The 15,930-nt window shown below is 42.3% G+C and overlaps 1 protein-coding gene across 1 annotated transcript in view; it reads right to left on the reverse strand.

Moving 5' to 3' along the window:
* Positions 1-2,048: 2,048 nt before the first annotated feature.
* PTP4A2 (protein tyrosine phosphatase type IVA, member 2) overlaps positions 2,049-15,930 on the reverse strand; it is a 15,573-nt gene continuing 1,691 nt past the window's right edge. The window contains exons 2-5 of the mRNA XM_019512275.1: positions 14,711-14,803; positions 5,594-5,724; positions 3,493-3,567; positions 2,049-2,311 (exon numbers count right to left, since the gene is read on the reverse strand). Of these exons, the coding sequence (XP_019367820.1) occupies positions 2,203-2,311; positions 3,493-3,567; positions 5,594-5,724; positions 14,711-14,803 (408 nt within the window). The 3' untranslated portion in view covers positions 2,049-2,202. The remainder of the gene's footprint in view (positions 2,312-3,492; positions 3,568-5,593; positions 5,725-14,710; positions 14,804-15,930) is intronic.

Raw genomic sequence — 15,930 nt, forward strand, 5'->3', positions numbered from 1 at the left:
ACAGTGTGTCATTGTGGGGGGAAGGGAAAGATAAATATTACATGCTCTCAGCATTATCAACTCTTCAGATACGTTGTTTCCCTAAAATATAGGTATTGGCGTCCCATACACTTTTTGTGCCCCTTTTACTCAGAAAGCAAAACAATCAAGTACATTTGACATTTTAAAGGGAAGAAAAAGCTTATTACTACTTGTCAAGTATAGTATCTCAGCCTTGGGGGCAGGGTGGTTGAGGGGGGTGGGGTTATAGTCATAAATCTACCTACCAAAAAACCATTTAAGAAAAAAAAAAAAAAAATCAGCTGGCAGATCCTGGAGTCGGGAGGTTTGAATAGTACCATCGTTTTTTGTTTCAACTTAAAAACCATTCTAGGAAATAATTTTAAAATCCATGACTTGCTTTCTGAAAAGTGTTTATGCAGTTCTTAGTCCCAAATCAAGACAGAACTCTGAATCAGGAAAATATCCTGTGTTGTAGGCAGTTCACGCAGCCAGCATCTGAGGTATCAGTAAAAAAGGGGTACCAGTCTACACCTGCTGGAACAGCTGCTGGGACAGACAAATGAAAGCCTTTGGTGCTGCACAGCAAAAGACCACAGGACAAGACGACCCTAAACCTGTATTCAGAGCCTCCCGCGGCTGAATATTACAAACACGATGTCAAATTGAAAGCATATGAGGTCGTTAATGTGTCAGGGCACTAAGTTGGCATTTTAATGTGTTTGGTAAAACCAGCCTTGCTAAACCTGCCTTGGAGGCAGCGCAACACTAGCTGTTGATTAGCCCACCGAAGACAGCAATGGCTCTACAAAAAGAGCGCTGCACTGGTGCAACAACTGAATGTTTCCAGCCCCTGCAGCCTAAAATCAGCATGTTTTCCCCACCCTGTAAGCGATGATGGTTTTTGCACATTAGCTATTGTTGGTGTGTAACCAGTGATGCTCTCTCAGGAGAGCCTAGTAAAGAAAAAAGAACAAGGCAATTGGTGGTTAAACTGAGCTGTACATGAAGGCCAGTCTGGGAAAATGTCCACACCTGGCATTTACTCACAAGACCAAAATACTGTGTATGTACTACTTGAGCCTCACATACAGTACAGACAAGACTCTTCAAGTCCTTGTTAACCGTGTTCATCAAGGCAGAGATAATCTGGACAATGACTGCAAATAGCCTTTTATGTTTCTTAGGGCAGACAAGTTATTTTAACTCCCTGCCTAAATTCTCCCTTAGTCAGCTAGGACACTTACGGATGCCTGAATCCTCCTGCACCAAGACATACACATATATATATTTTTTTTCCATCCAGGGAGCAAAAAGGAATCAGTTAACTTCTCAGCCACATTCTTTGGAGAAGTACAAGTTAGTCAGGCTCATACACACTCGCATGTGCACGCATACACACACGCACACATACACACACTGCATTCTTCTTAAAAATTTCCCCCCCCCCCCACCAATTAGAAAAGGCCTTTTAGCAGATTCACCAAAAGGTAGAGTCTTCAGTTAAAGAAAACTACCAAGAACATCCTGTCATCCGCAAAGTCTAAATGCTGCATGGACATACAACACAAACATCAACGCATTTCTAGGAGAGTGCCCAGGTGGGCTTAAGGCTGTCAGACTGCTCACATACAGCAACAAAGGCCCCTCCTTATTTCTGTCTGCCAGCTCGCAGCAAGGAAAAAAGATAAACCACTAAACAAAAAACAAAAAAAAAAAGGAAGTCCCGAAGGGAATTCATGTGCCAAGGGCTAACTATGGGACACTGTCCCCGAACCAAGAAAATGGTTTCTGCATAAGCCAATGCTCTGCTGGTTTTCCTTAGACATAAAATTTACTTTATTTCATTTGTTTTTAAAAAGTTAAAATACAGAAGGTTCAGAAACTAATTTTCTCCTGGCAGATGTTCACACTGCAGCTGGAGGAGAAAACAATCCTTCACTGAAATGTTTCTTTTTTTTGTTGTTAATTTTTTTTGGGGGGGGGGGGGGGGGGTTGGGTTTTTTTTTTTTTTTGGGGGGGGGGGGGGAGGTGTTGTGTTTTCTATATTTTTTTTAAATCACCACCACCATTACAACAGAGGCTGAGGAGCACTGACTCCACCACTAATTTGATGACAGTTTGATTCCAGATTCACATTTTCAGGTGCCAAGAGTCCAGAAAACAGCCATGATAACTTCAGCCTGTGTTTAATGTTTCTTTCTACTGAACACAGCAGTGACCGTTGGCATCTTTGAAGCGTAATCGCATCTTAGGTCGGTATTTCTCAAGGTAAAGCAGCTGTTTGGAATTGAAAGCTCCCCTCCTTTTCCTAAAACAAACAGAATGAAGGCTATATATCAATTGCAAGAGTATTGGTTTGGTTATTGTGTACATCTCAAAGTAGATTAGCTGTTCTGAGAACTGGAAAGCTTTTTCAAACCCACACAATCAACACCAGGCTTGCTTCTTTGTCCACTGCTGCCTCTAGGAAGGGTAAACCAGACCAGGCCATGGGATTGGGGATCTAGGCACCGGTGTTAGTCAGATCTGTGGCCATAAAATGCTTCCCCTCTTCACTGAACTGACTTTGGATCATGAGAGTTAGGCTTCTCTGGAGTCCACTGCTCTTTCATCACAAAGTTCACCCTCAGAAGATTCATATGATGCCCTGCATATATAATACTAGCTAAGTGAGGACATGTCAACCAGATACAAATATATGAAGGGTGCTAATAAAGAGAGGGATTTAGTATAAAATGAAAGGCATAATGGAGAGAAATGCAAAGGGGAAATTCAGAAGGCTCAAAACCCTGTTAACAGCAACATGGTTTGGGAGAGGGAAGGCAGACTTTTGGATTCCAACAGCCGCACGAACTGCCTTTTTGTGATATTGTTATGCAGCATCTTCCTACCTGCTGGGCTTCATATTAAGCTCTAGCATTATCACTAAAATAACAGGACTTTGCACTCTCTCCTCCAACCACCACTTTTGCTATTTTGCAGGTGGAATGGCTGCCAACATTTCCACACACAATGCCTTCATGAATCCCAATCTTTGAGCCCCTGCTGTAGATCATATTGTTTGGCCCATGAGCTGAAGGATATCATGCTGCTAGGGCACTCAGCCAGACTACATTTTCTTTTGATTCATTAGTAATTTATCAGTGTCCAGCCAAAGCAGGAATTTTATTAACTGATCCTGTAAATTCTCTTTTGTTAGCATTTTAACTTTGAGTCCAAGTGCTTTGGGTCACAAAGCAGTGACTTCATGCATAAGTGAAAGTAGACAGTTGGCTTTTTCCTTGGCTCTCCAAGCCCAGAAGGGTACAAAACCTGGCATTAACGTTGATATTGTGTCCAGCACTGGCAGGACACAGTTATGAGAAAACTATGAGAAATTTAACAAGCTTTGCTGCATGTGTGCTTTGCTCAAAGCAAATATAAAATTCCCTAGACAGACAGGGTGGGAGGGAGGGAGAAAGTGCTTGCGGGTTCGTTAATTATACTTACTGCCTTATAAATTGAACTGCATCCTCGTACTTCATTCCACATTCAATGAGAGCAAGTGCAACCAGGACAGGGGCCCTGTGGGATAAAAATCAATATTTATGTAAATAAGGCCTAGAAAAGCAATATATTGAACCCCTCAAAAAAGATCAAATTAGTCTATAAACAAACAGCTTAAGTAGCTTGTCTTTAACTCTTATCTAGAAAGACAGACATTTGCCTGCTGTGCATTTAATATAAAACTCCTTTCAGCAGACTGCTCTGCTTCCAGCACCAAAAATCAATGGCTTCTTAGTGTTTGGCATGAAACAGTACTGCCAGATTTTTATACTTCATCATTTCACTGTAGGATAATTTTGAACTCTGCCAATCACAAAGTTGTGGAGGACTTTGGCATGTTGAACTTTGCATTATATACCAGAGGTTCAGTTCCATATAGGCTGAAAAGATGAAGCACTTTTAAAATGACAACTTTGAAATCAGTTCCTTTTTGCTCTGAAGGGCTGAGGGGTAACGGAGTAATATTTTTCACCTTGACGTCACCATTTTGAATTTAGTCCAGTCAAATATAGGGAGCATGGGGATGGCATTTCAGGGAAGCTTTGTGAAATGAGGTCCTGGTCCCAGTTCGCTTCCTACTAGACAACTGCTCATAGCACCCAGTATAACTGCGTGATTTAGGCATTGGTGATGGCAAAGCAGTCAAAGATTAAACAGGTGTTGGCAACTGTACTGTGCCGATTAGCCCTTTGAGCTAATCAAGAACACAGATCAGCAACTCGGGCAGGCAGAGCAGCTTGCACTAGGCACTGCCGGCCTGCACCTGGATACAGAGAGGACTTTGGTTTTCATGGCTATCAGTTCGAAGCCTCACAAGCATTACATTTATTTTAAAATGGCACTAAAAAGATTGTATCTGAAATGTGACTTCCTATCACCATATACAGGCATGCAAACAGGGGCATCCTGTATGGTAACAGAGAGCAGGGTTTCACAAGACATCAGTGGATCCCATGGTGGCTGGCGCTGTGCATCTCTCCCTTGCAGTATAAGGGTATGGACTGACACACATAAGGAGCTTGTGTGGACAAGCCAGGAACAACACAAAGGTAGCAAAACCACACCAGCCTTAACACTGGCTGAGGCAGTGTTAAAGTTGGAGCTGTTTTTCTACATTTGTATGGCTCCGTAAGTATTGTATCATATTGTCCACAAATAACAAGTCAGAACGTACCAGCTGCCACCCTGCTCCCTTCTGAAATAGCTCCAAAATGTACATGTGGCCCATACCCTAAGAAAAACTGCTCCACATTAGTTCAAGCCTCAACATGAACCCATATTCTGTAAGGAGTATGTACAAAATACAGTGATAACAGCAGATGCCAAACTCCTGGCTTCCTTTGGCCTAATGTAATACAAGAAAAAAAAAAATCACTTGACTAAGTCACAACATGTGGCCACCTGATCAAAAAAATAAGTCACAGATAAATAAAAAAGAGTTAACTGCCCTGTTTTCACACTTGGGTTTTTTTCCCCTTCCAAAGGCATTCACATTGATGCAGAAACTCACTTCTGTACTTCCAAGTGAACCCTTTCTTTAAGGTGCTTCTAAATGGATTAAAAGAAAGACAAAAACAGAAAAGAAAAAACTTGCTTTTCTGTCCCCTAAAGCCTCAACCCAAGAGCTGACAAACTGTTCAAAGTAGTAGTTTAGGACCTGTGCATTAAACTAAAAGTGCTGATTTTTAGATATTTTGTATAACGGTATTTCAATCAATGCCCTTGAGCAGTTTGATAGCAAAAAAAAAAATCCAATCTTCTAAAACTCTTTATAGCATCTCTAACTCTCCCCAAAGCCAACAGAACAGTCATTCTGAATGTTCCCCCAGAACACAGAACTTGGTTTTACTCCATTTTCCACATATATAGTTAGAAGTACAAGAGGATTTTTTAGCAGAAAGATGCAGGGTATTTTTAACAAATGGATTCTCAAGCGTGGGGAGGGAAGGAACTGTAGTTGAATAATGCCACTGCATCAGGGGGGAGACAACAATTCTCCCAGTAAAATAAACCAACTGGAAAACTAAGCTAGCAGAAGGCTTACCTTCCCAGCCCTGCAACACAGTGCACAGCAACACAGCATCCAGGCTCTTCACGAAATTTGGTTTTCAATAGGTTTAGCCAGTCATCAACTATCTGATTTGGAGGTGGCGCTCCATCATCAAATGGCCAGTCCTTTGTGGAAAGAAAGCACAATAGTTCTTACTTTAAGGCATCAATGACGCAGTAATACGGACTGTTTCACTGATCCACCAACAGCTGTCCTAATTAGAAGGGGAAGATTTGATATCCATATATTACGCGGTTGCTATTAATGTACATAGAACTCAGGGTATAGCCTCAATACAGTAATACAATGCTAAATAAATTAAATCCACTTTATCAACCTTTTCAATTAAATGTTAGCGAAAATCAAATGACTAGACTTGTCTAGCAGCAATTACTGACTGAGTCCTCAGTTTTTGCATGGACCTGGCTGAAAAAGTAAACACTTGTCTTTTTAACATCTTTCTGAGCTTGTACTCATTAGACGAGTCAGTAGAAACTATAATTAAATCTATACGGACAATGAGGAGACTGTTGCTTAAAAATGCACCATTGCAAAATACAGTTTATGCTGCTGCTTCTATATGGACAAAGAAGTGCATCATACCTATTCCAGTGGAGCAGCCTGTCCAGCTGCAATGCATGGCATCTCAAGGGGAGAAGACAGTCATACCTATTTATTTACTGCTATTTCAAACACATACTCATAAGCAAAATACAGTACTTCAAAAAAGATAAAAGTAAATAATTGAGTGACATTTTCTGTCTTTTTCTCCTGCTCATGAAAAAGGTTGCCTAAGCCCTGCTGCATAATAGAGAGATGGCTGGAAGTTTAAATTACATGCAAAGAGGAAATGATTTTTCAAGACCTCCATTTTCCCTAGGCCATTATCCCTCTTGGAATCTGTGCTTTTGTGTAGAGTACTGAACATCCTAAAATTACTCCCTGAGACTGAATACAAGGCAGCATAGGTTTTATTCTCCTCTTAGAAACTGCCAGAGCTGTAGAAACAGCACAATTAGGTGTGTGGGGTGAAAATAATGCCTAGCTCTTCCATACCCCTTTCATCCATGGTTCTCAAAGTGTTTTAAAAGGAGACAAGGATCACAGGTGCCACATTATTCAAACAGCCCATCTCTCAAGTGATAAGGATCTGTCTTGAAAGCAGTCTAAGCTAGGAGAACAGCAGGCACTACCCAATACCTTGAGGGAAGACAGCATGAAGTGACAGTCCTTAAGACTCCTGGAGTCAGGAAAGGGCATGCAGAAGCCCTGGAGAAGAACAAGGAAACTACTGGGCTCTTAATTTTGAAATGCACTTAGTACTGCCCTGACATTTCCTGTACACCCTATTAGACAGGATGGCATGTTATCAGGGTAGAAGCTGTCATCTGCTTATCACGCTTCCATGAATAGCCTTGTAGTACCACTATTAAGACTGTCAGTATTTCAACTGTAAACCCCATTTTTCAAGGGTTAACAGCTGTAAAAATGTGCTCTGGGATAAAAAAAGTAATACAAAATACATCAGTTCACAAGCAACCTTCAAATATTGCAGTTTTGAAGCTACTAAGGTGCAAGTCAACTGTTGCTAGAGCCAGCAAAACTGAAGGCTTCATTTCTCAAACAATTCTGCAGGGAAGTAATCCAGAACACATGGCTACCTATCCTGAACCTCAAAGGTCCTGAGCGCTGCTTCTTAAATCCAGCTAGAACTGAAGGTACTTGGCACCCAGCAGGATTGGGCCTTTACTGATTAAAGAAATGCTGCAGAGGATCATGGAGGGAACTCCCTTGTACTTTCCCAGTTATCATCACTCCACATGTTTCTACCACACTTGCAGTACTATTTAATCCCAAAGAGACATATCAATCTCTCTGTTCATACAGGATCAGCCTTGTTCTTGGGAGCAAACTCACTGGTTCTCACAGAAACAGGAGCGACTCATTACTGAAAGTGTTGAAGAACAGAATTCATCCTTAATTCTTGATGTCCTTCCTTTGAGTTCATCTCAACTCCTTTCCACTGCTTAGGTTACTGTGTACGTGAAATTATTATTTTGATCCAGCCCGTTCACTTCATTTGTGATCATTTGATTCTATTACACATCTTTGTGCTTGTCTGAATTGTTCGGCACTCTCTGCAGATACGTCATGGCAGAGTATTGCACCAGTTGCCTCTATACATGGACGTTTTCCCGAGGTGCATTGTGGGATACCTACCAGAGACTATAGGAATTCTGAGCAGGGAAGGAGAGGAGTCCAACTCCTTTTCCAACATCCATTACTTTGAGGCATTGTCAGGCAGCACAGAAGACAAACTGCTGAGCACCATGATCACAAGTCAATACAAATTGGATGATACAGTTGCATTTAATACACATCCATCCAAATGCAGGGGATGGGTATGGCTCTCCAAGTGCCATCTTACTTTTGATACCACAGTAAAACAGCTAATAAAAGAGGAGGAGCAGGAGAATGATATTAAATACTGTTCAGAAGTAACTGGTTATCTGAAGCAGCTTTATTCAGGGAAGTGCTACTTCTGGGCTTGGTTAACTAACAATGACAAGTATGGAGGATAGCAATAAAAAACTGGGACAACTAGCAGTAGAAGCAGACCCCTGCCATGACTACGGAAAGCACATCTCACAAGGAAAGGCTTGAAGAACTAGAGTTATTTGGTCTGGCAAAGAAAAGACTGAGGCAGAATTTGACAACAGTTTTTAAATACCTCAAGCGCAATTATAAAGAGCAAAAAGAAGGGCTTTTCTCAGCAGCTCCGGGACAAGATTAGGAGCAAGGGACTCAAGCTGCATCAGAGGACATTTAAGTTGGGGATTAGGAGGAACTTTCTGACGATGAGGGTGGTCAAGCATTGCAACAGGCTACCTCAAAAAACTGTGGAATATCCATCCCTTGAAATATTCAACAGCAGGTTGGACAGACACTTAGGGTAGTTTAGTCAGGGATGATCCTGCACTGAGAAGAAAGCAGAACTAGATGACCTTGTGAGGTCCCTTCCAGCCCTACTTTCTTCATAGATTTCACAGACATTAGGGCTGGAAGGGACCTCGGAAGATCTTTGAGTCCAGCCCCCTGCCCCAGGGGCAGGAAGTCAGCTGGGGTCATAGGATCCCAGCAAGATAAGCATCCAAATGTCTCTCAAAGGCTTTCAAAGTAGGTGCTTGAACCATGGCCGGCAACAGTCTTTTCCAGACCTTGGGGGCTCGGACAGGAAAGAAGTTCTTCCTTATGTCCAGCCTGAAACAGTCATGGAGGAATTTGTGACCGTTTGATCTTGTCATCCCTTGGGGCGCTCTGGTGAACAGACGTTCCCCCAGATCCTGGTGAGCACCCCTCAAACTTACAGGGTTTTATAATATTATAATCCCCTTATAATCTTATGATTCTAGGTTTCTGGAACTGGTGCAGCGCTTTCCTGAGCTGCTGAACACCAAGAAAACACTCCTTAGCACAGATGTGTGTTGCCATCAGTATCTGGATGCTTGTTACTCCAACTACCAGTGGATAAATTCAAACTATTCGGGTACTGGTAGATCAACTGCTAGGCCTGTTGTCACAGCTAGTTGCAATGCTATGAAAAGCGCACTGCCAGACTACAAACTTGCCAAGACACGAGAATTTGCTGCTTGCTTCACTTAGATGTAGTACCCAAACTGTAGTGGGCTACTGATGGGATATGCCAGGCCAAAGATTAACAGAAAGGGGCATTTCTCCATGATGCTGCAGCACTTGATGGATTATTGTGGAAGAGTCACTGAAATGGATGAGAGAGAAGCTGGAGAGGTCTGCAATGCCAAAATGTTTAGAAACATACGCCTAATGGCTGGAATGAGCAATGGGGTATTTGCTTCCCATGGACATTAACAGCTTACGAGTCTTCCTGTTGTTCTAGAAGACCCATCTTACCTTCTGACTCTGCAGCTGATGAAACTTTTCAGGAAAAAAAGACAGATATGCTTTAACTTTACCTTGAAAAGTTATGGGCATCCATGGAGTATGCTCTCAGAAGACCAAAGGGTAGACAACAGCACCTTACAAAAGGATTGGATGTTTTTCGTCCTTGTGTGCTTTGTGATAAACAGCTGCTCTATTTAGCATGCCATTTGGGTGCAGAGGAGAGATCCCAGTGGATGGCTGGGACAGGAAATGGGGCTTTCTGAATTGTCAGAGATGATGGTCCTGCAAAATGTCCTTACTAGTGAAGAAAGAGTCAGGAATGTATTGTGCACCTCATTTAAGTTTGGGGATCAAGGTCACACTCAGGAAAGGTGTGATACCACCTCTCTTTATGCAGGCCATGGTAGAAAAAATGAAAACAAGAAATTAAAAGAACAACAGATTGGGGGGTGGGTGAGAATCACAAGGTTTGTCTTCCTCCCCCATCCGATTGGCAAGGACTGTGGAAGTCTCTACTTTCCTCCACTACCCTGAAGCATGTTCTTGACTTTATTTTCAAAAAGTGCTCTGTGGCTGTGGTGCATGCATGTGAAGGGCTAGAGAAGATGGCTTCTAGTACTCGCTGAAAATGCAGGGGATTGGAGCTGAAGGCCTTGGAGGCACCTTCCAGTCGTGTGTTTTAAATTCTTATTGCACCATATCAGCGCAAGGGTTTCTTTCCAGTAGCTCTGGAATGTCATTTCCATCTTCTCACTCTGGGCCCCTCCAGAGATGGTAAGATTTTCTCTAGATTACTTCTCCTTCCATGCTTTTGCAGCAAAGGAAGGGAGGTTGACTGGCCATGCTCGTTTTAGATCAGTGGTGAGATAATGATTACATCTTCATGCCTGTGGGCTGGCCTTGGGCTTGGGGATGTTACTGCAAGGAGAGTTCCCTGGAGACGCAAATAGGTCTTGCTCAAGACAACAATAGGCAAATCAGGAAGATCTAATGACCGGTATTTTGCAAATCGCAGCCCTTCACAACTGGGAAAGCAACAGGCATACCAAAATGGAGTGCAATTTTTGTCTCAAGCTCTCTTCTGACAGTGACAGACCAGCAAAAAACATCATAATGCAGGATGAATTGTTGCGGTAATTATTTTAAAGCTGTATCTTAAAAATTGCCAAGCATTTTTCACATCTGTAGCCAGTTTGAGTCACTTTCCCCATAAAGGCTCAGCTTTCCTAAAGGCAGAGCACATTACTGAAACAATGAGCTAGTTTTTCATTGTTGTTTCAGTGACTTCTGTCCTGTATCTGCCACTAAAACAAGCATGCATGCCAAGTAACATACTTGATTTTAAAAGCTGCGGTGCCAGTATCTTAATGGAGGAGGCGGGGAGGAAGGGAGGTGAATGGACGTGATGGTGGATGATACAGGTAGGAGATGGGTATAGGATCTGATAAAGCTATTAAAGTAAGTGTCTTGTGTGGATGCCATTTTGAGTACAATGGAAAAGACAGAGGGGTTAAGTGCTGTTTCAAGAAAAGCTCTTCACTTTGCCCAACATGGGGTTGAGCTGTTGGTTCATAGAAAAAACCACTTTATATTCTTCTATGGTACAGCACATAATACTCAGACAGAGAGCTCCTTGCATGGCATTTTCAGGCTGGCAGATCTCCTCTACCATGGTTTCAATATGGCCAGCTACCATGAGATTCATATGTACAACCTGAAAGATTTGGATATTGAAGTTCTGGGCTGCCCTGAGAGCTCTCTTCCTGGTTGGAACCCATGGCATACATGGGGTCGTGGGCACTTAAAAGTGCTCCTTGTATTGTCTTTGAAGCTTTGAGAACAGCTTGTTTCACACATAGTTCTCTTGCCCATTGGTGGCACCGAACCATTACTAGAAGTTCTGGTCTCCTACCATCAGGTACTTCTGGTAGGAATAGTTTGCTTTGACTTAGCATTGCTTTCATTTGCGCCAACAGAAGCTTGTCACTGGGATACCTACATTACAGTGACTACTCCATATGGAACCAAACATATAGCTCTTTGGAGGCAATCAAATCCAGTACCTCTTAAAGGGTCTGTGCCTATACAGTAGGTAAATCCACTACTACCAAGCATCTGAAAGGGGAGCTTTCTGGCTGTCCACCAACAGTTAAATCCAGGAAATGTGATTCTGGAGCAAGGTACAAAGACAGCTGATCCAGGTATGCAACACTGCTCTGCAGGGTTGGTTGGCATCCTTTTGTCTATGAGACTGGATATTGCAGCCTGTGACCTGTTTACAGCATCTCATGTGACTGAATAGTCCAATCCAAGATCTGCCTGATCTGTGGCAGTGGTTGCAAGTACTTGTATGTGCCATGGTTGGGAGGTTTGGGAGCTGCTTGCATCCTACACACTCTTTTCTGTTCAAGCCGTTGGAGCCAGTTCCTGTTGTGGACGTTGACACCTTGGTGGAGATGATGATGCCATCTGTTCCGATCACTTGCCAAGGTTTCCCATTGGTCAGGATCAATTTCAAATCTGGTCTTCATATCTGGCTCGCATGAGTCTTTTAGCAAAGCTTGGGACGTCCTGTTGTAGTTTGGAACATCCTGAGGGCAAGGTACAAATACAGCATGACCCAGGTATGCAACACTACTCTGTGGGGCAGTAGTTAGAGAATGGCCAGAATCCAAAGAGCTACAGATGTGTGCACATGAATCTGAAAATGAACACGCTTGCCCTGGAGTTGGGTTATTTCTGTTCCAAGAGGAATTATTTAGCATAATTTAAGATGCCAAATAATTCATCTCAAAAACTGAGGATGCATGGCTGAAAGGTATTCTAAGCAACTAACTAGTATGAATAGGGATGGTACCTTGGAATAATAAGACCCTTACAAACCATCTAAGACCATGAAAATCTGGTATGAACCCCAAAGATAGTATTATCTATACCAGCCTCCTATTGTCTAATCTCTTGGTTACGTGAACTTGGTTTGAACTAGTAGGACTAGTAAGCAAGGCACATTAATTCTGCAATTCCCCTGTATTCTCACTATGGCACCTGTCAAGGTAACTTCCACATCCCACCCACCCTGCTGTCCTGACTAGTATTTTATCCCGTATCATAAAATGAAAGACTTTGCTAAAATTCTCTCCATTTCAGGGGTTTCACTATGCTTTTGCCCTCAGCAGGTTTCAAACAAAAGATGCTAAGCTCCATCAGGCTGCATTTTTAATCTTCATTATTCTGTAAACAAATATTAGCTTTAAATAGCAATGTGTCTCATTTTCTCAGCCACCTGGTAACTCAGCCCCATTTCTCAGTGGTGACAGCAGCTTCTTTTCAGAAAGTATTTCAAGAGGAAGTGGGGGAAGCTGGGTAGAGAGGTCACACTACTGACTAGCCAAGCTCACTTTCAAATTCCAAAACACCACAGCAATATACTAAGTTATGAAGACACCATCATAACTGGGATCATCTGGATCAGGCATGACATTAGCAGCAAATCTTTTCTTTCATGTCCTGTTTTGTTACCCTTGCCAGATGTCTAGTGGATTTTTTCCCTATGCCCTTTTTCTTTCATATAACAACAGCATGCTAGGAGCAATTAATGCATATTGAATGCGCAGAGAAAGTCCTGGTACAGACGGCTGTCTTTGGAAATACTGGATCTTCCATCCTGGTGACCTTCAAGAAACTTCTTGACACCCATCTTGCTAGGGTCATCTGATCCCAGCAGTCTTCCTGCCCAAGTGCAAGAGGGCTGGACCTGATGATCTGTAAGGTCCCCACAGCCCCTAACAACTATAAAACTACGGATGCCCAAAACCAAGGTAGTCTACTTGTCAGTACTGTCCTAGAACCACAAACCCTGACCAAACTATGCATGGGTAACCTCCAGCCAAAGATGCTCAGGACAATCATCAGAGGAACGCGGTCTCCAATTCTCTGCAAATTCATGCACCAGATGCTCCAGGAAAGAAGCTTCCAAGCTGCATGATATGCCCTCCAATCCTGTATGGAGTGTAAATCTCTACATTATACCTCTCCAATTAAAATAAACAGTACAGGAGACCTTGTCAGAAATTTCAAGAATGACGATGCAGTGTAGAAGTTATCCAACAAATGTAAGTTCCACCAAATTTGCTGAACACTCTTTAAAATTGCTAGCGTCTCTGGCCACGAAGATGTGAGAGCCCACAGAAAGCAGAGTAGCTACAATGGGTAGCCAATGTGCATATATTAAATCTTTATTTTTCAGCCTGCTACAACTATTCATAACACCGACTAGAAAACCACTGCCTTCAATCTCCATATGGGCACAGAGCTAATGAAAAAACACATCTACCAATGCTAGATACTACTATCTTTGTGTCTCTAACTTTTAGCCAGAGTTATGGAATTATACCTGCTGAATAAGGGAGAGCAGAAGCCAGTAGCTTCACTGAATTTATCACCGTGACCACTAATGTCTTGCAACAAGTCGGATCCCTCACATCATTGTTGTTTTGTGCTAGTACAAATCTACAGCATGAAATACAGCCATATGTTAAACCATGACTGCCTGGAGTTTATGTCTGAAATTCATTTCAAATGTCAGCTTAGCAATATGGCTGGTTTTTAAATCTCATTAGTACCCATACAAAACTGACATAAGAAATGAAAGATCTCTTTTATGCAAAACAAATAACCCGTCTGTGCATCTTAACCACGTTTGGAAGGTCCTATTTTTAGAAGGCAGAACCAAGTTCAATCTTCCTTCCGAGGCAATGCCACTTATTATATGGGTGCTGGTTCCATGAACAAGACAGACACCTAAATCACATCACAATTGCTTGCTACCTGGTTCATCCCAACCAATCTGCCAGTTCTAAAGTGAACCAGACTCAAATCAGTAACCAAGTGAACAAAGCATTTCCCAAAGCACCCAGACCTCTAAGAACAGGAACTTCTAACTAGGGCAACTAGTTGTAGCAACAAAACCCAAATACCTCCTCTGATGCATTTCAAAGTTAAAAAAGAATCTACTGAACAAAAAAAATCTCAAGGTGAACTCCCCATTGATCCAGAAGACAGACTGCCGTTGGTCATCCTGGAAGAAGCTATGTTATTATCAGGCACAAGCATGAATGCCAAGCAACACTGAGAAATCAGATCTATATCTAATGATTTTTCAGTTTAGAAAGAATTTTAAAAGAGACTCACTAGAACCTGGATTCCTTCTTTTTCGACGGGAGCTTGATCATACGTGGCATCACAAACTCGCACCAAGGTTGTCACTCCATATTTCTTAAGCTCCTTTAAGAATAAAGAAAACGTGTGAATATGCTGCCGGAAGAAAAAAATTAAAGCCTTTTCTCAATAGTTACAAAGCCAAACACATACACTAGTCTGAAACCATGATATTGCAATTGCTCTGCAGTTCCAAGGAGACTAGATAATTGAGGAGTGAGGACCAATTTGAAAAGACAGTGTCTCATCCATTGTACAACTGGGACAATGTGGTCTTGACAATGATATATGGCCAAAGATTAAAAGTGTGGTGGTAAATGTGAAATCTATCTGGCACTCCCCCGAGGGACAAGGTGAGTGTGGAAGAACTGCCTCAAAGTCAAGCATATGCTATAGCACAATTAAAATAGCTACTTATGCCCTACACATAGATTCTGCTTTTTCTCTTTAAATAGAAACATAAAGCTGTTTGCCTCAGCCACTGTTGACATTTTGAGGCAAGGAGGAACAGAACACACACGGAGCCATACTCTTGCTTCCTTGTAATACACTATAAGTAGCACATTGTGCTAGATAAATAATCAGAAGATCACACAAAAGCTGCACCAGCTCACTTTGAAAGTTCAGGCAGCAAGCAGAATTTCCTCCAGTGTTTAGACTGTGAAATCCTCTACAACTTTATTTCTAGCTATAACGCATTGCCTATTTCAGACTCTGGGGCTCCTGGACAAAAGAGAAATATAATCCATAACACTTAGATGAAAAAAATTAAAGTTGATGGCAGAATCAGGATTTCAGGCCAAATTAACCATTAGCATCTGAGCAGACTGTTGGCAGAGAAGTTAAACAGATAGCAGCAGTCAGAACCAGATAAAGGATCTTAGCGAAATGAACGAAATGGTATTTTTTCAAATAAAAGGTGCACTTTTAAAAATGGCCTGCATCTTATAGCAAAAAGCTCGTATATGTACCATAACGCAGAGGTTCCCAACCTCTGAGCCGCAAAGGGTTGGCGGCAGGATCATGCCACAAGCCCCCCGCTCAGCACCCCCATCTGTCCGCCCAAGTGAGCGGCTTCCACTGCCGGAAGTCACAGCCCCAGGAGGGAGGCAACCGGCTTCATGCGCCCTGGCCCACTCCTGTCCCAGTCCACAGAAAAAAAAAAAAAAAAAGGACTGAGACAGGTTCCTTGA

Source organism: Gavialis gangeticus, unplaced genomic scaffold, assembly GCF_001723915.1.
Source record: "Gavialis gangeticus isolate Ggan-Ray unplaced genomic scaffold, GavGan_comp1, whole genome shotgun sequence".
NCBI lineage: Eukaryota > Metazoa > Chordata > Crocodylia > Gavialidae > Gavialis > Gavialis gangeticus.